This window comes from Periplaneta americana, chromosome 12 (genome assembly GCF_040183065.1).
Source record: "Periplaneta americana isolate PAMFEO1 chromosome 12, P.americana_PAMFEO1_priV1, whole genome shotgun sequence".
Classification (NCBI taxonomy): Eukaryota; Metazoa; Arthropoda; class Insecta; order Blattodea; family Blattidae; genus Periplaneta; species Periplaneta americana.
The window spans coordinates 175,814,168-175,839,885 of NC_091128.1; the positions used below are offsets into that span (position 1 = coordinate 175,814,168).

At 36.3% G+C, this 25,718-nt stretch overlaps 1 protein-coding gene across 2 annotated transcripts in view; it reads left to right on the forward strand.

Moving 5' to 3' along the window:
- The window catches only part of LOC138711233 (pseudouridylate synthase RPUSD2-like), a 1,031,543-nt gene that overhangs the window by 564,957 nt on the left and 440,868 nt on the right, over positions 1-25,718 (forward strand). For both annotated transcript variants that reach the window (XM_069842639.1, XM_069842638.1), the window contains exon 2: positions 10,997-11,098. In XM_069842639.1, the coding sequence (XP_069698740.1) occupies positions 10,997-11,098 (102 nt within the window). The remainder of the gene's footprint in view (positions 1-10,996; positions 11,099-25,718) is intronic.

Consider the following 25,718-nt stretch of genomic DNA (forward strand, 5'->3'; position numbering starts at 1 on the left):
TTGTAGGAACAACAACGCTATAATCTAAGGCGGCGGTGAAAATGTATTGCATTGTTATTTTAAAAGTCTTGTATATCCTTAAATATCAGTTCTATCAAAATTTTGCATAGAATAAAACTTATCGGAAATTATTTTAAAGAAACTTTTGTTATGTAACATTTTTCACAAATAGCAATAATAAGCGAGATATTTCGATTTATTTAATTCAGGCCCCCTTATAACCCCCCCCCCTTTTAAATAACGTATTTTGAATGCCATATAGCCTAAAATATAAGTTACAACGAACCTTATTTATATTCCAATTTTCATCGAAATCCGTTCAGCCATTATCGCGTGAAAAGGTAACAAACATCCAGACAGACATGCAAACAAAAATTAAAAAAAAAGCGATTTTCGGTTTCAGGGTGATAAATTATATATGTTAACACCAATTCGAAAATTACCAGAAAAATTTAGGCTACAGATTCATTATTAGTATATATGAATATTTACAATACACTAAAAATTCTACAACAGTAAGTTTGGGCTAATTTTAACGAATAGGCCTATAGTGTGTGTTTACTTAATCTGAGAAGAAACCTATACGAAATTATTACTTTATATCGTTTCTCTATTTTTTTGAGAAATAAATGATTTTTCATTCATGTTAAAGAGCTTTCGTTGCCAATTCGAGAAGCATTAAACGGGTGTAATAGCCTCAAAGTGTTTTCAGGCTGTGACAGAAGTGTGATGTGATTGATTTGAATGTTGTAATAAGCATCAAAGTGTTTTCATCGCGTTGGAAAAAGTGTGAAATGATTTCCTCTGAATGTGCGGTGTATTGCCATACTGGTGCAGACATAATAGTACAGTAGTCCACGTTGAGAACTTCTAAGAGTCTACGGTTCTGTCCAGGTCGCAGGTCTCCTGGAAATATTGTGATGGTAACTCTCTTCCATGACTTTTATTATCCGAGAGCTCCAGTGAACGTACTTAGATCATTGCACCAATAATAAGCAGGCACTTTAGTTTTGCTGAAGGTGTGTTGTGGGTAATTCTATGTTTCTTTGATTGCTCTGTAGCCTAATGCCCACGTGCATCAACGTCAGTTAGTGTAACCACCGGTTAAAATTATCACCTAACCTCTGGTTAAGCATTTTTAGAGTGGATCGACCTCGGTTACGACTTAAATAGGAGGTTAACCACAGTAATCTCTAACCGGCCATATTCGAGCGGTTAAAGGAGATAACCAGTGATTAGTAGACCAAATAAAGCAAAATGGCGGCCAGAGCCACAGATGTTTATTTCGAAGACGATTATTATTATACAGTACTTGAATTACCGTAGGCCTACTTGGATAGAGCGTGAGCGTGAAGTTTCTTTAGTGGAAAGAGAGAATCTTTAAGAGGAATTAGGTAACAGAAAATTTCAGGAGGGATTTCGTTTATCAAAATCTACAAATAGATCACTTGATATAACACAAAAACAGTCATATTTCTCCTATGGATCGGCTGCTTATGTTACGATTCTATGTAACTATTATTTTCTGTATTTTAAGAGGGAATACTCGAATATCTCTTTCTCTATGTCACTGGCTGAAGAAAGATAGGTTATGAATGGATCTTAGGATAATGCACAGTTCCCTGGTATAAATAGGGTCCTGGATCGTACACACATTCCTACTCATCTTTTGCATCCTTTTCCTTTATGGATATTAGCCTACTTCTTTTTTATATAATATATTTACATCTAGTAAGTAAGTCTATCAATACTTCAACCTCACATTGGGATATAATCATTTTTGCATCCAATTTTCCATTTTGTACGAATTTAACCTAACAACACTGAAAAACAAAGGAATGCAACTCGTAAATATAACAGTGCCGAAAGGCAAACAAATGCAACGCGAAAATGTAGGACACGTTCATTTCAATGTAGAATGGAGTGAGCGTAGTCGTTTTTAGACGTTGACTATTATCTTTGCAGCAGTATGGATGCTTTCCTTTAGTCATTTTGTAGAAAGAGCGTACCATAATAGACTTTACTCTGGTTAAATGAGGTGTCTGCTAGCCATGTTTAAGTAATCGGTGATTGTGAATGGTGCACACAAATTACATTTTAGCCACAGTTACTGTTTAACCGTCGTTTCGTAATCTATGATTACTGCGTTTTTAACCGATGTTGATGCACTTCGCCATAAGTCTCTGTTTTCCATGTAGGTTCTAGGTTTCTGCGCAACAAGAAGATAGCCTAATAGTATACCATTATTTATACAAGGTAGAAGCGAAATAGGCCTGCAGATTGAAAAGGACGATAGGGTACATTTAAATGAATAGAAAACGTATACAGGATGTTAAAAAAAAGTATACACTATTTTAGGAGGTGATAGCATGCATCAAGGTCACCGACGTAACTCAGTCGGCTAAGGCGTTTGCCTGCCAATCCGGCGTTGCGCTCGGGCGCGGGTTCGATTCTCGCTTGATTGGTTGGGCAGGCCATGATTGCGCCCCACGGTCAGGTAAGATGCAGCAGATAAAAAAGGGTCCCTGTTTTGTGGGCATAGTTGCGCCCCGTTCCCATCAGGTAGAGAAAAGGGGCGTGGCATAGTTGCGCCCCGATGAAATAGATAGAGAAAAACGCGTTATTGGAACTCGAGCCTCGTAATCAACCAATCTTATCGATTTCTTATTCGATTTAATACTCATTATCGATACCGTTAAAATGAACACCATGAAGTGGCAGTACATTACTTTATTAGCTGACGTATTCAAATGAGTGAGTCGTTGGAATATGGGGCCTTAGCAATTTTGATATTTTATTTGTCATTTTCACACCGTCTGTGGCGTATAGTGAGGTTAATTTAAAATTAATGTTAAGTTTAGTGAAAAAAGTAAATAGTTAATAATTCATAATGGTTCTAAGTTTCGATTTGCGAAACCTTGTACAGTAGGGTTAAGATATCGATGTACAAACAAAAAATGTAGTTCATTTATTGTGTGTGATCGATAAAAGAGTGTTATTTTAAATAGCAAAATTGATCATATGCCACCTGATTTCAGTGCAGCTACCACTACCACTATATTTTTAACTAGGCCTAATTTATTTATTTTATGACAATCACTTTCGTGTGTACTATGTCCATCGGGGCGCAACTATGCCATGTCCCTTCTGCTACCTGATTTCTTCGGGGCGCAACTATGCCATGTCCATTCTGCTACCTGATTTCTTCGGGGCGCAACTATGCCATGTCCATTCTGCTACCTGATTTCTTCGGGGCGCAACTATGCCATGTCCATTCTGCTACCTGATTTCTTCGGGGCGCAACTATGCCATGTCCATTCTGCTACCTGATTTCTTCGGGGCGCACCTATGCCATGTCCATTCTGCTACCTGATTTCTTCGGGGCGCACCTATGCCATGTCCATTCTGCTACCTGATTTCTTCGGGGCGCAACTATGTCATGTCCATTCTGCTACCTGATTTCTTCGGGGCGCACCTATGCCATGTCCATTCTGCTACCTGATTTCTTCGGGGCGCACCTATGCCATGTCCATTCTGCTACCTGATTTCTTCGGGGCGCAACTATGCCATGTCCATTCTGCTACCTGATTTCTTCGGGGCGCAACTATGCCATGTCCATTCTGCTACCTGATTTCTTCGGGGCGCAACTATGCCATGTCCATTCTGCTACCTGATTTCTTCGGGGCGCAACTATGCCATGTCCATTCTGCTACCTGATTTCTTCGGGGCGCAACTATGCCATGCCTAGGCCTCCCAATTGACCCGCGGGGCGCAACTATGCCATACCGGTTTGGTTACGTGGTTGGATTTTTTCCGAGGTTTTCCCCAACGGTAAGGCAAATGTCAGGTAATCTATGGCGAATCCTCGGCCTCATCTCGCCAAATATCATCTCGCTATCACCAATCCCATCGACGCTAAATAATCTCGTAGTTGATACAGTGTCGTTAATTAACGACGTAAAAAATCATGCATCAAAACAAGAAAATAATACAAGAATATTTCTTGAATGAGTTTCAGTCAAAATGATTTATCAGTGTTTAAAAAACAAATACAAATATTTATACATATAAATAATTCATTGCAGTTAATAATATATGTAGCAAACGTTTTCGCCTATTTAGGCATTTTCAGGCATATATTCCAAATATCTCATGTCATACATTAAAATTTTACTTATAATGGAATAATCATTAAACAGATAATTAAACAATCTTAAAATAAATATAATAATGCATAAAAATAAATAAACAAATGATAGTTGTGTTAATTATGGCTTTCGATTAATTTATTTCTTTAGTGGTTAAAAGCAAACTAATATTCGAAATCTACTTCAATTTTATAACAATAATTAAAATAACAGATACACATAAGAAAATTACAGTAATTTATTATGTACATTAAAACAATAATGTCTAATAAACATAGGTCCTACAACACATGCTTTCTGAGACCTGAACACTTGTTCATAAGAGGTGCTCAATGTAACGTCCATTTACGACAATGCATTTCTCTGCCCTACAATACAGCAGACTACCAGATAATCATACCGTAGTTGACACCCTGGCATGGAATAATGGTACGTCGCAAGGAATACTGAAAACAAAAGTCTGGTTGCGGATATGAGCGGGGTTCAGCAGAGATGGTGTTATGAATTTTGGTAATCAGCATGTGTGGGCTGATGAAAATCCCCATGCAGTTGAAGAAACAAGGCATCAGCACCGATTCTCAGTCAACGTATGGGCAGGCGTTCTTGGTGATAGATTAATAGGGCCATACGTGCTACCACAGATACTTTCAGGACTTTCTTATTAACGTATTGCCTACCTTGCTGAGAATGTGCCATGTCAGCAGAGACTACAGATGTGGTTCATGCACGATGGCTCACCAGCACATTTTCTCCGCAGTGTGCGTGAACAGCTGACGTTGACATTTCAGGATCGCTGGATTGGTCGGGGAAGCCCCACACCACGGCCTGTTCGTTCCCCATACCTAAATCCCCTAGTTTCATTTTGGAGATGCCGATAAGCTCACTGTATTATAATATCAATTTTTGTTTTCCACCTGTGCTTATCTTAATATTTGGATTTATATGAACGTTTTCGACACTCGGTGTGTGTCATCTTCAGATATGGGGTCTATGTCATTGTGTGTTGTGAAGACCTAGCTTCTTAATTATGTTGTGGGTTGTTCAATTGTGTATGACCTTTCATGATTTCTTAATTTAGCTAAAATTACTAAAAGCAGTGTGTCGTTGGTTGTTATGATTCTGTTAAATTCTATCTTTTGAAAACTCCTATAGGACAATAGAAAATTATGTTAAAACCATTATTACACTTAAATATAAACAAGTAAAATATATACACTATAAAAACACTGTAAAACACTGTATACACTACAGACGTGGACAAATTATTAACAAAATTGACGATTTCTATGATAATTCGGTTCACAAAATTTTACTTTTCAATGTAGAGTACAGTTGACAATTTTGCATATTTCTATCATTACAATAGATAGAAATATGCAAAAATGTCAACTGTAGTTCAAATTGAAGAGTCAAACTTTGTAAAAATATATAATAAAAATCTTCAGTTTTGCTAATAATTTGTAAATATGCAAAAATGTCAACTGCAGTTTAAATTGAAAAGTCAAATTCTGTAAAAATATATAATAAAAATCTTCAGTTTTGCTAATAATTTGGAAATATCCAAAATGTAAACTGTAGTCCAAATTGAACAGTCAAATTTTGTAAAAATATATAATAAAAATCTTCATATTTTGCTAATAATTTGTAAATATGCAAAAATGTCAACTGCAGTTTAAATTGAAGAGTCAAATTCTGTAAAAAATATATAATAAAAATCTTCAGTTTTGCTAATAATTTGGAAATATGCAAAAATATCAAATGTAGTCCAAATAGAAGAGTCAAATTTTGTAAAAATATATAATAAAAATCTTCAGTTTTGCTAATAATTTGTAAATATGCAAAAATATAAAATGTAGTCCAAATTGAAGAGTCAAATTTTGTAAAAATATATAATAAAAATCTTCAGTTTTGCTAATAATTTGGAAATATGCAAAAATATCAAATGTAGTCCAAATAGAAGAGTCAAATTTTGTAAAAATATATAATAAAAATCTTCAGTTTTGCTAATAATTTGGAAATATGCAAAAATATCAAATGTAGTCCAAATAGAAGAGTCAAATTTTGTAAAAATATATAATAAAAATCTTCAGTTTTGCTAATAATTTGGAAATATGCAAAAATATCAAATGTAGTCCAAATAGAAGAGTCAAATTTTGTAAAAAATATACAATACAAATCTTCAATTTTGCTAATAATTTCGAAATACGCAAAAATGTCAACTGTAGTCTAAACTGAAGAATCATATTTTTTAAAAATATGTAATAAAAATCTTCAATTTTGCTAATAATTTGTCCACGTCTGTATATCACTTTTATCACATATATGGTTGGCTGTGTTGGCCTGTTATATCGTTAAAATTGGGTTGTTTTTACTATTCTTGGTAAAAACTGTCTTTTTGACGCACTTTCACTGATTTTCCATAGTATTGTATGTTGGAGTTTTGATGTTGTTCAAGTTGACTACTGTGAATCGTGGATGCTGTTATTGAATACTTACACGTATATAATACAAGCTATTTTCTGTTGGGTCCGCTATCTAGTATGGCCATGCGTGTGATTTTAGATGATGTTGGAGTGTTCCTATGTGGTGCATGGCTGAGACTTAACAACCAACGACACACTGCTTATAGTAATTTTAGCTAAATTAAGAAATCATGAAAGGTCATACACAATTGAACAACCCACAACATAATTAAGAAGCTAGGTCTTCACAACACACAATGACATAGACCCCATATCTGAAGATGACACACACCGAGTGTCGAAAACTTTCATATAAATCCAAATATTAAGATAAGCACAGGTGGAAAACAAAAATTGATATTATAAATCCCCTAGACTTTTGATTATGGAGACACATGAAGGCACATAATCAGTTTCAAAGAGTGCTTGATTCCTTACGCCAAAGGGCAGAGAAATGCATTGCCATGAATGGACGTCACATTGAGCACCTCCTATGAACAAGTGTTCAGATCTCAGGAAGTATGTGTTGTAGGACCCATGTTTATTAGACATTATTTTCTTGTTTTGATGCATACTAGCACCTCCTAAAATATTGGATATATTTTTTTTAGCACTCCGTATTACGTTTCGTGATTAAATGCACGTTAGAAAATTAAGTTGGAAGTCTCAGCAGTCCGACACCACAGTCCTCTTTATTCACGTAATACATATGTGAGAGGTCAACAAACTCAGGTCTGTTTCTCTAGTCTACGCGAACCGCCATCCCTGGCTACGCCGTTGCAATCTGCTCGCATCTTTCGGTGGTTTCAAATTAGAGGTTTTGTTTGTGTGTTTGTTACTTTTTAAAATAATTCTTGATCAAGTTTGACGAAATTTAATATAAAAGTTGTGTCTGTACTGTACCTTTTATCTATTGAAAATTGAAATTTATATAGTTATATCAAGGCAAATTATGTTGGATAAAATGTTAATTGTTACAGTATTTTATTCAAACTACAAATAATTTTAAAGGTAAAGGAACAAAAATTTCTAATCTTATAAATTTTGATAGTTTGTTTTCTGAAAAGGTCAGTTTCGTGTCCATGTTGCCTTAATAAATATGCATTTGTTTTAAGAATAACTGTAAGGCCCACTTTCTTCAACCTTTGTTAAATTAGGGTATAACAGTGTGTTATTCCATTTTAACTGTAAACTTAACAGTTGAAGCATTTCTTCAACTACTGTTAGTACTAACATTTATAAAACAGTTATATTACCGGTTCTTCTGTATGGTTGTGAAACTTGGACTCTCACTCTGAGAGAGGAACATAGGTTAAGGGCGTTCGAGAATAAGGTGCTTAGAAAAATATTTGGGTCTAAGCGGGATGAAGCTACAGGAGAATGGAGAAAGTTACACAACACAGAACTGCACGCATTGTATTCTTCACCTGACATAATTAGGAACATTAAATCCAGACGTTTGAGATGGGCAGGGCATGTAGCACGTATGGGCGAATCCAGAAATGCATATAGAGTGTTAGTTGGGAGACCGGAGGGAAAAAGACCTTTAGGGAGGCCGAGACGTAGATGGGAGGATGATATTAAAATGGATTTGAGGGAGGTGGGGTGTGATGATAGAGACTGGATTAATCTTGCACAGGATAGGGACCGATGGCGGGCTTATGTGAGGGCGGCAATGAACCTTCGGGTTCCTTAAAAGCCATTTGTAAGTAAGTAACTGTTAGTACTAACAGGCTGTTAAAACCTATGTTAATTTAACTGCCCAATTTCATGCAGTTAAATCATTTAACTCTCTGTTAGCATAGAAGTATCCAATATGGCTGGTGCGTTAGATGCTGAACTTATATATCTTGATTATTTAGAAAATGATATCCATGAATACATAAGCAGAGCAGATGATTTATGTGATTTGACAGACCAGAAATTCATACAAAGGTATAGGATATTTTCTGCCAAGCCTCACTTTTCTCTTTCAACTTAGGTCCGTTTGTTTGTTTATTCGCAATAATTGGTTTATATTGCAAAATTATTTCCAGCAGAAGGCTTCTCTCGAATGAAGAGAAATTAGTCCCACGATTTCTTTTTGTTCCAGTGTTTTCCATTTCACAACAGCAATACCAATACACCGCTCCACGCTATTGTGATACAGACGAGGAAAGAAGCAGAAATCAAACCTGAGAGAATAGAAAGACTTCTATCCTCTCTGATGGCCGGTTTCACCAACCTTCGTTATCATTATAACGTCTCGTTAAATAATTTAATGACACGTTAGTCAGTTTTTGTGTTTCACCAAGTATCATTATTGCTAACGCATCTTTAAATTCATCGTTAATTTATTAGGACCTATTCGTCGCGTTAAAACAGTAACGATGCGTTAAGAAGTCAACAACATGGCGGACGTAATTATTCGATGATGAAGTTCTTTATTTAGAACTTCAACATAACGACGAACTTATATGTTGTAATAACACTCGGAATAATCATTTTGAAGATTTAAGTGATAAAGAATTCCACGAAAGCTACACATTAAGGAAATAAGTAGTAAGAATGTTCTAGAAGAAACTGAATACCAGTATACTGTATAGGTTAGAATACGACAGAAATCACCCACTTAACGCCTCTTCAACAGATTCTTCTCGTTTTAAAATAATGTTGCGGGAAGTTTTGAAATAGTAATTGATGATATGAACGGGGTATCAAAAGCTGTATTGTCTAGATATGTGAATAAATTATCAGACGTACTACCAACATTACAATAGTCATTATTTCTATAGGCCTAATAAGCTTATAGCTAAATTTTATGTTGTCATAGACAACATAGATTGTGTACATGTTCCAATCGTATATCCTGGCAGTAATATAGCCAAAAGATTCTGCAATAGAAGATCCTATTTTTCCTTCAATATTCAAACAATTTCATAGGCCTATGTAACGCTCCGCATAGAAAAATTGTGGCTAAACTAGCGCTGAGGTAGTTTCCTTCGTACTTTGCTTATAGCCTACACCTTGCACATACGAATCTGTGACAGGTTATGTTTGATTAGTTTAATTTTTTGTTATGCCTTGCATATACGATCAACTGCATTATCACAAAAAAATCCCTTATAAGTTCAACGATTTTCACTTCTACCTCAGAACTACCTCAGCGCTAGTTTATTGAAATTGTAATAGGTTAGAATACGACAGATAGGAATCACCCACTTAACGCCTCTCCAACAGATTCTTCTCGGTTTAAGATAATGTTACGGTCTAGACGGATAGCACAACATTCCAAAGGAGGATGCCTTTTAAATGAAAAGGGTGCAAAGAGATTTTCTTTTAGGAGACAATGGATACCCCTTAAAATCCAATTTAATGACACCTCTCCTGAATCCTGCCACACAAGCATGGCAAAATTGTTACAGGGTAGTAATAAATCTGCATGAAATACAGTGGAAAAGTAGTATGCAATTTATGGAAGAGGCGATTTCCCGTCCTAAATTTAGGCCTAATATAACTGCTTAGAATGCTTTGTATATAATTAATTGTGGCATCAATTTTTAAGCTGTCGACCTTGTAGTCCGCTAAATTTTCTCAGATTTCCTTTAGAAGCTACAATTTAACTGCTCTATATTCCTATTATTTACATTTGGAAGCAGCTGTCTTTTTTTTTTTTTTATTGCGGTATGACGACATACTGTATTTAGGAAGATGTTATTAAAATTACTGCCTCTTACCCGTTTGCCTATGATTGTTTCCTCATGCCAAACAAAGTCAGCCATGATCATACGTAACCAATGAAATTCGCGATTTCGAAGCCATGGTCGTATGAAAAACAAAACATGCAAGATACATGTACAAAATCCCCTCGTTAGTAAACGCCTGTTAATTTTAAAGATACGAGGCTTGGTGAAATAGTCAACTTTTAAAGATTCCGTTAAAATTAAACGATCCATTTGTTGACAAGTCGTTTGTGCTGATTTAAAGAAGCTTGGTGAAACCGGCCATGAATCAAACAACGGAAACAAACGAGAATCGCAATTATTGTCAGATTTCAGAAAACAGAATTGAGCCTATAGTTGGTTATAGGTTATAGTTAAACTCTATAATCTCTGGTCCTAACAGAGAGTTAACAAACAGAATGTTAAAATGTGAAATGTAAAGTTGAAGAAACGCAATATTTTAACAGCAATTCATACTTTTAACTTACAGTTAATTAACGCTATGTTAGGTGCATTTTAACAAAGGTTGAAGAAACCGGGCCTAAGACTACATTTTTAACGATCTGGCAGTTTTTGCGACCCCTTTCATAGGTTGGATATAAAACCTAAAAAAAAAAAAAACTATTTCACCAATTCCAAAAACCTAAAAATCCGGTCCCTACTGATCACTTTTAATTTGTTTCAGGTGGTGGACAAAGACAAGGCGCCGGGTGGCGATGGGAACAAGGCGGGAGGCTGTGAGAAGCGTAAGGCGGAGGATGGTGAGCCTAACAAGGACCTCAAGAAGGTGAGTACCTGGTTTTGTACCGCCGTAACTGTTTTGTCACATCACTTAAGAACATCGATCGTATTGTTTAGCCGTCCGCTACGCTAGCGTTCTCGATCACGAACCGTAGAACAATGGGCTTTTATCTCATGACACGAAGTTCAGGCCTTGTGTGCTTAGTACCGCATTCTGAATCGCAGACGAAGAAAGCTCTGGGTTCGTCGGTACATAGAAATAAACATGCATTATTGTAGACTGTAGCAGCTGACGACATATCACAGGATGAGTTGATGACAAATTCAAATCACCTTACAGAATGAGAAAAAATACTTACTAGGAATTAGTGCAAATCGTACAGTCTATTATATAAAGGCAAAATACAAATCAGTTCATGTTACTTTCGGAACCAGAACTGAAAACTGTCCTCCTGCAACACTGTACAACAAAGAACTTCCTGAAGCAGACGATGTTAAATATTTAGGTATGCATTTAGATCGCCGCGTAACATGGCGTAAACATTTTGAAACTAAACGTAAAGAATTAAATTTTAAAATATCAAAAATCTATTGGTTATTAGGACCTAAATCAAAACTGGCGTTAGAAAATAAACCAAAGGTCCCGGGTTCGATACCCGGCTCCGGAACAATTTTTCCCTCGAAATTATTCAAATCAACTTTACAGGGAGTTATACCTGAAAGCTTGATTTGCACAATACACGTCACTGTTCGTTAACAGAAAACCACAATTTAAGTCACACGGAGTTAGTGTGCACTCGAAGTTGGTTGCTTGACGGTTGTCAGTCCACTTTGAGGTCTGTGGATATAGAGGGAAAAATTGGATCGGTGTCGGTTAGAGTTCCCGAGTAGCTCAGTGGTAGAGCGTTGGTACGTTAAACCAAAGGTCCCGGGTTCGATACCCGGCTCCGGAACAATTTTTCCCTCGAAATTATTCAAATCAACTTTACAGGGAGTTATACCTGAAATCTTGATTTGAATAAACTTCTTGTTTATAAAGTCATACTAAAACCAATCTGGTCATACGGCATCCAATTGTGGGGAACCGCTAGCAACTCAAACATTGAAATACCGCAGAGGTATCAGTCTAAAACTTTACGTTCCATTGTCACTGCACCATGGTATGTACGAAATGATATCATTCATCATGATCTTAACATTTCAACTGTGAAAGAAGAAATCTCTAAGTTCAGCAAAAAATAGCTGCACCGATTAAATCAACATCCCAATCATCATGCATTAAATTTGATGGATAATAGTCAAACAATAAGAAGACTTAAAAGGACCAATGCTCTTGACCTTCCATTCATTTTTACTACAGCTATGTAAAACATTGTTATTTTTCTTTTGGAGTGTTGTCATGGGATAACATCTCCACTCATGTCATATTCTTTTGTAATTTTTACTTATTGTCTATTGTTGACAGATTGTAAATGTGGCATAATTGTAAAAAAAAAATAGAAATTTGCGGGAATTTCTTTCACCAAAGAAAGAATTTCAGATTCCAGTCTGTAACATCTCTCCTAGCATAATCTGGTATCATAATGATTATAGAGACAGGAATATCTTTTCACAACTTGGATAAAATGCGAACTTTCCGACATCTTCTCTTTTTAATTTCTCTAGAAAAACAAATGAAAAACGCCTTTTGCCGTAGTCCAAGGAAATAAAACCTAATTGGCCAGGTATAAACATGACATCGCTGTACGCCTGGCTTTGTGTATATTCCGGTTCAGGTTACTTAATACCCTAATGGCGAAGTGCATCAACACTGATTAAAAACGCAGTAATCATAGATTACGAAACGACGGTTAAACAGTAGCCGTGGTTAAAATGTAATTTATGTGCACCATTCATAATCACCGATTACTAAAACATGGCTAGCTGACACCTCATTTAACCAGAGTAAAGTCTATGACGGTACATTGTTTCTACAAAATGACTAAAGGAAAGCATCCATGCCGCTGCAAAGATAATAGTCAACGTCTAAAAACGACTGCGCTCACTATGCTCTACATCGAAATGAACGTATCCTACATTTTCGCGTTGCATTTGTTTGCCTTCGGGCGCTGTTATATTTGTGAGTTCCATTTCTTTGTTTTTCAGTACTGTTAGGTTAAAATCGTACAAAATGGAAAATTGAATCCAAAAATGATTATATCCCAATGTTAGGTTGAAGTATCGATAGACTTAATTACTAGATTTAAATGTATTATATAAAAAAGATGGAATATCCATAAAGGAAAAGGATGCAGAAGATTGGTAGGAATGTGTGTACGATCTTGGACTTCATTTACACCAGGGAATTGTGCATTATCCTAAGATCCATCCATAACCTCTCTTTGTTCAGCCAGTGACATAGAGAAAGAGATATCGGTATTCGAGTATTCCCTCTTAAAATACAGATAATAATAGTTACATAGAATCGTAATATAAGCAGCCGATCCGTAGGAGAAATATGATTGTTCTTGTGTTATTTCAAGTAATCCATTTGTAGATTTTGATAAACGAAATCCCTCCTGAAATTTTCTGTCACCTAATTCCTCGTAAGAATTCTCTCTTTCCACTAAAGAACCTTCACGCTCACCCTCTATCCAAGTAATTCAAGTACTGCACAATAATAATCGTCTTAGAAATAATCACGTGTGGTTCTGGCCGCCATTTTGCTTTACTTGCGCTACTAATCGCTGGTTATCTCCTTTAACCGCTCATATTTGGCCGGTTAGAGATTACTGTGGTTAACCTTCTATTTAAGTCGTAACCGAGGTCGATCCACCGTAAAAATGCTTGATCAGGGATTAGGTGACAATTTTAACCGATGGTTACACTAACCGACGTTCATGCACGTGGGCATAAGGGTGAAACCTAACCGTTTTCTCCCTGTTACTACATATGGTAGTGGATTATGGTGATTTTATAGAGGTCAGGTTGAATTTTCTTGTACCAACGTCGTTTCGAATTTCGAGTATGGAAAATACTACAACTGGCAGTTATTTTCTAACTGTTATATTGCTAGCAATAATTTTGGTTTGCAATAGAAGGAATCTTATGAAATGGAAGTAGCTAACTAAGTTTGTGAAATTTGATCGCAATTAATAATTAGAGACCGGATTTTTATGTAATATCAAGCTGTGAAATATGTACATATTTATATAAGAAAAATAAGCTGAATATGTATCAGAATATTTAAAATCATGAAAATATTTAATATCAATATCTGCGCTGGTTCGTATTGCTAAGCCTAGGTATTTGTAGTCTGATGCAATTTTTAATTTTCTGTTCTTGCCTTGCTCTCTCTATCTGTCTCTCTCGATGCAAACGCTAGCAGACTACCGCCTTCCGAATTGCCGTCGACTCTAATCTGCTTATTAGAGCTGAGACGAGAAGTTATGGCACCAACCTGCGCGAAGTTTTAAATTGCCGCCCAGCAAGGTAGAGGAGTGGGGGTTGTTTGGGTTATGGTTCTCAAGCTCAGAGCGGCAGGCATATCCTTTTAATCTCTTTCTAAAAAACATTCGTCTTACCTTAGTATCACCACTTTCCTGCTTAAGAGTCCGAAGATACTTAATGGAATTACGCCCGCTATTCCATCTTTATATTCTTATTCTCAGTCCGAATCAGACGTTTGATTTGTGCTAGAATCCGATGTCCCTAAGTTTATGGAGATGTTCTCAAAAATACTGTCCATCACGTGCTCACATTCAATGTAATTGTTCTCTACTTTCTTCACTAATCATACACTGATATCCATTCTTGGAAGAAGCGATTGCAGAGTCGGCCTCTGCTTATGCGTAGCGTAGAAATTATAGATGAGTCTTATGACTTCCTCATCAAAACTGTCTACAGCTGCAACAATCTTCTTCTTCGGCTGTGATTTTTCCGGACTGGAGAAAGATCTGCTGTTCCTGCCTCAATATTTTTCCCTTCTTTCCTGATTCTTTCCAAGGTTCGCTTTGAAATACCAGTGGCAGCCAATATTCTTGCACACACCACACGCTTTTCAATGGAATTGGTATTTCATTTACAGCCTCTTCTGACATGAATTTCCATACATTGTATGCTATTTCATGTCCTTGAATATGAACTACTCTATGATTTCACACGTTAGACAATGCCATAATGAGGGCGCTCAGAAGGACAATGTTTTCAGTATTAGCAATAGCGGTAGTAGCAGAAAGATCTGAACACTCGGAATGCCAGTAACCAACTAACCCAACACCCCTCCAGTTGAGTGTGAGGGCGAGTCCAAGGAAACGAACTAAAATTTGTCCCTCGCGCTGGTGCCATAACTTCTCGTCCGGGCTCTACCAACATAACGTGCGAGAGGTCCAGGAGTAAAATAAGTTAGTAATACTCTTTCACAAATTATTGAACCATTTAAAAACACATCTCAGCATAGAGATGAGATAGCTATAGCAAATAATAGATATACTCCTGTGTGTGCCCTTCAACGGAGCGTCAGAATGTCTCTCCTGCCTCGTTGTGGATGCCGTTCTCTTGTGTTGGTCGTCACGGGTAGCCAGAGCCACGAAATATGGACACTTGTAGTTGGAGACAGGCCCGATTTGCCAGTTATTTTTAAGAGTGGTGCCAAAGTGGCCCAGTTGTGTCAACTTGGCTTTATCGTTAATTGCTGCTACGTAGTAAATTCCAAGCCGTTGTCTCAGAAAGTATGACGACTGGAAGGTCGTGAGTGCCAACCCCGGGTGTGGGAAAGGAATTCTCGTATCCACTTAGCCATTTACCAGTGTTCTCTTCCTGTAACTAATGTCCTGGTTACCCCTTCATGACGTGCGAAACTTGTACACTTCCTTAAACTCTTTGATTGCGAGTCTTTCGAGATGCGGAAGCAACTGCACTTGAGAAATTGGGACGTTAAGATTTGCTGCAAATTCTTGACGGTCTCTGACAATGTGGGCAAAATTCAACGTCAACCCCTCCTCTGGTTCATGTTTTGTGGTCTTGCTGTTGGAGCCGAATATCGCGGGTTTCAACCCTGCCAAGGGCGATAGATTTTAACAGGCGATGAAATCCTGAGTATTTCTGCCTCTAAGAGGAAATGAATGAATCATATTCTTATGCCCGTGCCAGTAATTCATTCTCAACAGTTGGTAGCAGATGTCGCCACATTAATTGCGGAGATATCTGGTAGACAAGAATGTGAACACGGATTCACAATCTTTTGTGACGTCTCTTCCCAAGTTACTAATACCGGATGCACAAATTTATAAATCAACATTTTCTTCCATCCACCTTGGCTTTACTTGTCCCAGCCATCTCTTCTTTTGACATTTTAATATTTTTCCTTGCAGTGTAAAATTAAACCTTTGTGTTCGTTGCTCTGCAATTACATGTAGCCTACATTGTCTGTTGATTTGCTTCTGTAATCGTCTGCTTAATCATTTGAGCTAAATATTTTACAATTTTCATGGTATACAAGATTTTGAAAAAGCAGTAAGATTTTTTAAGATGTATGGATTTGAGGCAGGTTGGATATGATTGTAGGGACTGGATTAATCTTACTCAGGATACGGACTGATGGCGGGCTTTTGTGAGGGCGGCAATGAACCTCCGGGTACTCTAAAAATCATTTGTAAGCAGTTATTCATTTCAAAAAGGCATATGACTCGTTTAAGAGAGAAGTTTTATATGATATTCTTATTAAATTTGATATTCCCAAGAAACTAGTTCGATTAATTAAAATGTGTCTCAGTGAAACGTACAGCAGAGTCTGTATAGGTCAGTTTCTGTCAGATGCGTTTCCAATTCACTGTGGGCTAAAGCAAGGAGATGCACTATCACCTTTACTTTTTAACTTTGCTCTAGAGTATGCCATTAGGAAAGTTCAGGATAACAGAGAGGGTTTGGAATTGAATGGGTTACATCAGCTGCTTGTCTATGCGGATGACGTGAATATGTTAGCAGAAAATCCACAAACGGTTAGGGAAAACACGGGAATTTTACTGGAAGCAAGTAAAGAGATAGGTTTGGAAGTAAATCCCGAAAAGACAAAGTATATGATTATGTCTCGTGACGAGAATATTGTACGAAATGGAAATATAAAAATTGGAAATTTATCTTTGAAGAGGTGGAGAAGTTCAAATATCTTGTAGCAACAGTAACAAATATGAATGATACTCGGGAGGAAATTAAACACAGAATAAATATGGGAAATGCGTGTTATTATTCGGTTGGGAAGCTTTTATCATCCAGTCAGCTGTCAAAAAATCTGAAAGTTAGGATTTATAAAACAGTTATATTACCGGTTGTTCTTTATGGTTGTGAAACTTGGACTCTCACTTTGAGAGAGGAATATAGGTTAAGGGTGTTTGAGAATAAGGTTCTTAGGAAAATATTTGGGGCTAAGAGGGATGAAGTTACAGGAGAATGGAGAAAGTTACACAACACAGAATTGCACGCATTGTATTCTTCACCTGACATAATTAGGAACATTAAATCCAGACGTTTGAGATGGGCAGGGCATGTAGCACGTATGGGCGAATCCAGAAACGCATATAGAGTGTTAGTTGGGAAGCCGGAGGGAAACAGACCTTAAGGGAGGCCGAGACGTAGATGGGAAGATAATATTAAAATGGATTTGAGGGAGGTGGGATATGATGATAGAGAATGGATTAATCTTGCTCAGGATAGGGACCAATGGCGGGCTTATGTGAGGGCGGCAATGAACCTCCGGGTTCCTTAAAAGCCAGTAAGTAAGCAAGAAAGCAAGCAAGTAAGATAGTACTAATCAAAACAAAATAAAAAAATCCCATATACATGCGTCCTAAAATTGATATCTTCCGAAATACTGTATACTCAGTATCGAACAAGTGAAAAGCACACATTAGAAGTTATACTGTTCTTACAATACCAATTTCAAGGCCTTTGTTTCGAACAAAATTTAATTTTAAGACCCAATAGATTTTTTTCTTGTTTTGATGCTTACAACCACTTCTCAGAATACTGAATGCTTTGTAATGGAGGTCACATTCAGCATATCTCCTATGATGTTGATGTACAAGTACTAATGTCTCAGAATATATTAATTTAAGCACATATTTATTAGACTTTTTTTGCCATTTTGATGAACACTAGCATCCATTAAAATATTGAATGTTTTTAACGCTCTGTATATTTATATATACATGAGAACCTTTCACATAATCAGATAAGATTCATCCTTAAAAGACTGTACGTTTGTAAATAGTCTACAGAAGAAGTTACCTACGAAAATATAGCTAACTACCAGACAAAATGTATAGGCATAAAAACACAGTGGGCCAAAAGAGGGCACAAAATTTAAATGGTTATATTCCAGTAGCTAATGATTTTACTTGAAAGTTTATTTCACAGCCAAATTTCACAATCCTTGTAGACCGGGAAAGTATTGTAATATTTAATTTTTTACCATTTATTAAACATTATTTTTTATTTTTTTTAAGACAGTGCAAAATCGATCGTTTATGCCGTACTAAGCATTATGGTCTTACGAGTTCAGCAGGCCAAACCGTTTGTTGTGCAATCGTCATTTGTTTTCTTCCGTTTTGAGTTCTCATTTTGTGAATAATGGATCGCTTAATGAACGAAGACAAGATTTTCATTAAACATTTGCACCAATATGATAATTTATCTGCCCGTCAAATTGTAAGGAACTACACTCAGCGAGAATGGTCTGTTTCAAGTGTACAACGATTGATTAGCAAGATACGGACATGATATCCCTCCTGAGAGATTATTGCGTGAAAGATCGCATTTCTCAGATTCTCTGATGGTTTCCGCTGGAGTTTCAAACGAGATCTTAATCCTATGAACTATTTTGTATGGAGTCAACTACAAAAGGCAGTTTACTACAAAACAAGAATTCGTAATATTGAACATTTAAGACAGCGCCTTCTTGAATGTTGGGACCTGCTTGATCAAAGACAGATATCCAGTGCTATTGGACAATGCAGTAGACTCCTACAAATGGTTATGCGGGCAAATGGCGGTCACATAGAGCATCTTTTTTTATACATCTTGATTACACAACTTTTAACACTGTGTCACTTCGGAATATGTATGATAACACATCACAAATGCTAACCACACCCACAGAGACATCAACACAGACATGGAAATACTACACATCCAACCAAAAAGCCAGAAACTAAACACACTAGAACAATATTAAATATACAGACACACGAAAACACACCCCAACGAAATTCTCAACACACAACTCAATTTCAGAACACGCACACTCCTTGAGTCTACATTATACCACACGAACACACCCTCACAGGAAACAAAACAAGAGGCGCCAAGACCAACAACGACAAGTTCTGAGGATGACCCATAAATAGGTCGAAACATGCAAACAAGGTACGTTAGAATTTAACACAAGAAAGTCTTATCATACATATTCCGAATATCATTTTTAATTTTGATTTTTTGAAATATCATTAATTATTAATTTTACCAACATTCAGTTTCTGGGTTTTGAAGTAATAATTTTTCTTCAAAAAACTCATTTTTCGCATCATTGTGTAATGTGTATTGACCTCCATAAGATTTTAATTGAGCCTCAAAAAAACTTAATAAAAAGTCCTTCTCATCTTTGAAGTCTACTCTTTCCAACAGTGTATTCATTATAAATTAATGTTATATATTTCCGAAAATAGAGTGTTTCTAATTTTGTGCCTTTTTCGGCCCACTATGCATTATGTAGATTTGAAGTCTAGCGTATAAAGCTTCGTTTCACACTACTGGAGCAATCTATTTCTTACACCTTATACTAGGATAGAGGTAGTTTGGTCAGTTTTTAAGTTACAAGTAACAATTCAGCGTGATTCTGTAACTTTGTTACAAACTCCTAGGGATGACGCAGATCATTGTGAACAACTTTCATACAGAAACTGTTTCCGGAAACGTTTCGTTTGGTAGTTAGAGAACGTGATGTGTGTACTAACAGCGTGAGTAACATTGCATAATGCTAACCAAATTCAGCATTTCTTCCTCGAAGTCAGTTCTGTAAGTTCTTCTTGCACTATTTACATTGAAGTTTGTTCGGAGACCGTTTCTTGCAGACGTTGGTGATTTCTCACGAACATGGTGGGAACTGGTTGGCGTCGTAAAGGAAATTCTAACGGATAAAAACCAAACGTTCCCATTTGCTTTTCCATAAATTAAATCCATATCAGCAAGTTTTCTCAGTGTAAACCTAACGTCATTCACCAAAGGAAGATACGTTTAAATTGAGATTCCAGCTGCACTCTAAATATAAATCGATTTTCTGTAGCCGCATTTGTTCGGTTTCCTTTCTGTCATTACAGAAGATGTTCATAATGTCCACCTCCTGCTTGAATACCTCACATCGATGTCTCATTGACCTGCGAACACGATCCCAAACTCCAGGAGTATTGCGTATGTACTCAGAACATGCCACAATTCGATTCCGAAGGGATTCCAAATCAGGCACCGGAGACGAATAAACCAGTCGTATGAGGAACATTGACTTGCAACGCTACCCTTCGTGTGCTGATAGAAGGAGTCATGTTCACAGCCTCCAGAATCTCCTCCTGTACTTCTGGAGTTGTAGATCTTGGTCGTCCCCTTCCCAAACCAGGAGAGTTAAATTTTCCATACTCGCACAGACGGTAATGGAGACGTAAAAATGTCGTCCGATCTGGACATTGTCGCTGTGGGTACCTCTCCTGGTACAAACGACGAGCCAGCGCAGCATTGCTGTCCGCCTTACCGTACATGAAGTGTATCTCTGCCAGCTCTTGATTTGAATACATGTCGCACAGTCTAACGCCTACACAACACTGAATGTAACCTTCGCCTCGGAATGAACTGTCAGAGTGCCCTCTTAATGTCTCCTTTGACGGCAACGACCTGCGGAAAGAAAAACGTTCCTTCGAATTTCAATGTTGTGAAGGCCATAACTCGGAAATAAAGCATTTCCGGATACATGTTGTAATGAACTATTTTGATTGTCTACATGTGGGAAATACATACCTGAATTTATGCCCCGTATTTTTGAAACACTCTGTATATCATATATCATATCATGTCATGTCATATATCACATCATATCTTATCTTATCATATATCATACCATATCATAGCATATCATATCATATCATGTCATATCATATCATATCATATCATATCATATCATATCATATCATATCATATCATATCATATCATATCATATTCAGTCTATCATTCAATATGGTATAATTGTTTGGGGTGGAAGTACAAAAATTAATCTTAGTCCGTTAAATTTACTACAAAAACGAATTAAAATTTGTTTGAAGAAACGTTTCGATTATCCAACTAAATTAATTTATTCTGAATTTAATGTATTTAATATTGAACAAATTTATAAGTATACGCTGTTAAAATTTTATCATAAAAATCGTAATAAGTTTGTATTACAGACACACAATCATGACACAAGACGAAATATTAATTCAACATTAGTAGAACCTAAATGTCTCACATCTGCTGGTCTAAAGCATAGCATAAATTTTGGCCCTCGGTTGTACAATGCTTTAACTAAATTACACCCAGAACTTCTAACATGTAACCCACTAACATATAACAAGAAAATTAGAAACGTGTTAATATCTTCAATTTGATTAAATAAATTTATAGTCTATGTGTTTGAATTAATCAACCTATATTATATTTATATTCTATAATTTTGAAATATATATTAGTCCTACTTTTCACGTGCGATATTATTCTTCTATAGTGTTAATATTATATTATATAATTCCATTGCCGCTGTAATTATATTTTAGTTCCTATTTTATTTTACTTATTTATTTTTATTACTATTATTATTTTTTATTTTAATATTATATCTGAACTGCGACCGAGCACGAGCGCTGCTCATTCGGTCTCAAATTTTGTTAATACTACTGTATCTTCTTTTTATATTGCTTGTATTATTTTATTTCTATTTCTCTTGTTTGTTTTGTAATTATATTCTTTATTCTGTATATTTAAATTTAAATAAAATAAATAAAAAAAATATATATATATCATATCATATCATATCACATCGCTAACACTGGTTTATGAATACGAAAAACCTTAGTTCCACTGGAAGCCCTCGCTAAGAATGTCTATGAATATGGCCCCGAGTGTTTGAAGAGCCTAGCAAAAGGATTATTGAAATTTAGATTTTCAGCTATTTTTGAAAACTTTCTTGTGGCTTTATGTTTGTATTCACAGTTTCTTCTTCTTCTTATTCTGTAGACTAACCACGCGTATACGTCGATTAGAAGAGGTTACCAACCTCAGAATTTTGGGAGGCTCTCTTGTTGTCCTGTCATTTCTTGTAATCCCCTCTGACAAGCCTTAAAATATTTCGACTTGATGTAACCTACTTTTATCTTTTACTGTCGTCGTCCAGTGACTTAAATGTCAGGTGCTTGCAAAACGAACGTTAGTTGTCTTCATATTGAGACATTGATTTTGAAAGCCATTCGCCGTTAAATATAATGCAGGTGTGTAATAATACTTTATAATATTAATAAACCACACACAATTATACCATAGGCCTACTGATAAATTCTCTACGTAGCATGAGAATTTATCTATGAAGCAGTGTTGCCAACTTGGAAGAATGAAAGTCCGCTAACATCCACTCGAAAAACCACAGAATCTGGATAAAAACCGCCAGACTTTGAAAAGTATTGTACGATATAATTATGTAAGTAACTGAGTAAATACTACTGCAACGTGTAAATATGTTTCGTAATAAATTACCTGCGAATGTCACAACTCACACAAACCTACGTATGTAGTCTTAGAAAAAGTTCGGTGGCATAGGTGCTCATGCTTTGTGTGGGGTGTAGCATGGAGCAGAAACATGGACAATACGACGAAGTGAAGAGAAACGAATAGAAGCATTTGAAATGTGTGAAATGGACAGACAGAGTAAGAAACGAAGCTGTGTTGGAAAGAGTAGATGAAGAAAGAATGATGCTGACACTGATCAGGAGGAGGAAAAGGAATTGGCTGGGACACTGGTTGAAAAGAAACTGCCTACTGAAGGATGCACTGGAAGGAATGGTGAACGGAAGAAATATCAGATGATAGACTATATTAAGAATATAGTACGAAATGCAAATATAAAAATTCGAGATTTATCCTTCGAAGAGGTGGCAAATTCAAATATCTTGGAGCAACAGTAACAAATATAAATGACACTCGGGAGGAAATTAAACGCAGAATAAATATGGGAAATGCGTGTTATTATTCGGTTGAGAAGCTCTTATCATCCAGTCTGCTGTCCAAAAATCTGAAAGTTAGAATTTATAAAACAGTTATATTACCGGTTCTTCTGTATGGTTGTGAAACTTGGACTCTCACTCTGAGAGAGGAACATAGGTTCAGGGTGTTTGAGAATAAGGTGCTAAGGAAAATATCTGGGGCTAAGCGGGATGAAGTTACAGGAGAATGGAGAAAGTTGCACAACACAGAACTGCACGCATTGTATTCTTCACCTGACATAATTAGGAACATTAAATCCAGACGTTTGAGATGGGCAGGGCATGTAGCACGTATGGGCGAATCCAGAAATGCATATAGAGTGTTAGTTGGGAGACCGGAGGGAAAAAGACCTTTAGGGAGGCCGAGACGTAGATGGGAGGATAATATTAAAATGGATTTGAGGGAGGTGGGGTATGATGATAGAGACTGGATTAATCTTGCACAGGATAGGGACCGCTGGCGGGCTTATGTGAGGGCGGCAATGAACCTTCGGGTTCCTTAAAAGCCATTTGTAAGTAAGTAAGTAAGTAAGACTATATTAAGATATATGGATCATTTGCGGAGACAAAGAGGAAGGCAGAGAATAGGAAAAACTGGACAATGCAGGGTTTGCAGTGAAAGACTTGCCCTTTTGTAGAACACTATGAATGGATGAAAATTATTTGAAGCTGTCCACTTGCTCTACTGCCTAATTTAGAATTCGCAAGTATTGTATGAAAAATCAAACAGCTATCGAAGTTTTTCTCGGACTTCTGTGCAGAGTTCTGCTTCCCCTCCCCAATATTGCAAATAATTCGGCATTTACGGTGTATAGCAGAGTGCTCCATTGGAGTTAAATCGCTTGCTTGAACTCGGTCGAGTGTCGCACCCTCGAGTGAGATACGGTCGGTCGTGATACGCTCGTAATAAATAGAAGCACAGTACAAGGTCATCTCACCGACATGTCTTATCTTGTATGGAAGGCGACAGATAAGACACACATATGTTTTGCTCACACGGTAAAAATAAGGCTTTATTCTCTGCGTTTATGACAAACGTTTAATGGAACGTACCAAAACAGGAACATGAAGTTATAAATAAAATAGTATGAAAAACTTCGATATGCAGTTATTATTGCTAATTAATAATTATTCAATATTTGATTTACCACATATATAATATGATAGGTCCATACATAGTGTTCCGCCTATATACTGCGACAATGTAGAAATGTTTTACAAAATATTATTGATATAGCAGTAGATTAATAACAATATTAGTACAGAGATAACGTCACAGAAAATATAATAAAACGAATAATCATGCTGCACAACTGATCCAGACGCAAAGATTGATACACTAATTATTATTATTATTATTATTATTATTATTATTATTACTAGAAAACTTGATACAGTTCTTTCATTATCGTGATTGTGTTCTCCGTTTATAATAATTACATTTACATCCAATAACATCTCTCAGATGTGGCAAAAGCAACATCACTCCTGTGTGGGAAAAAGAAATTACCTACAACGTTTATATTACATTTTAAAGCAAGTTTTGTAGTTGTACTATGGAGAGGTTAGTTAAACACTGCAAAGTTTTGAAATGATGAACATCTATGATGTTACTACACAGTACATCACTGTAACAAGAACGAATGTCTAACGCTCGGCTTATACCGTTCGAGGATTTATCGCTCGTGACAATTTTACCCATCATGCATGTGCGCTACCTATCGGATTATCCTATGAACTACTTGGCGCTCGAGCGAAAACGTCCGATGCAGACCTCTGGGGTCCGTTTCACAATCCTTACAAATTACAAATTAACAATTTACAAATAACAAGTAAAAGATTACAAATGCTTGTAAATTGTGTTTCACAATGCTATCTTATTAGTTTGTAAAGTTTGACGAACTTTACAAAATCAGCTAAAGAAATTTACAAATACGAATTATTGGTTACACAATATCGCCAACGACAGTTTACAAAAATCGCTAAGGAGCTGAGCTAAAGTCGCTGTATTTTTACTACTATCGAAACATATGTTTATTCTAAGCTTGCTGATTCATATTTCACCGACAGAAAATATAAAGTATTGTTAAAAAAATTAAAAGTATTTAGATTTTTATATATTGGCGACAATGGAGTGTCATGTGATGTGATTGGTCGAGTATACCAATACGTTTGTTAGTTAAATGACCAAAGTTAGCAGCAAATTCAATCAAATAAGTAAATAACAGATTTGGTCCACGTACAAATATGCAATTGATAAAATAATTACGATGTCTAACCACAAAATCAGGTTAATTTTTTGTGTTGATCCATTAGTATTTATTAATGTTGTATCCATAACCTCACGAACATTAGTG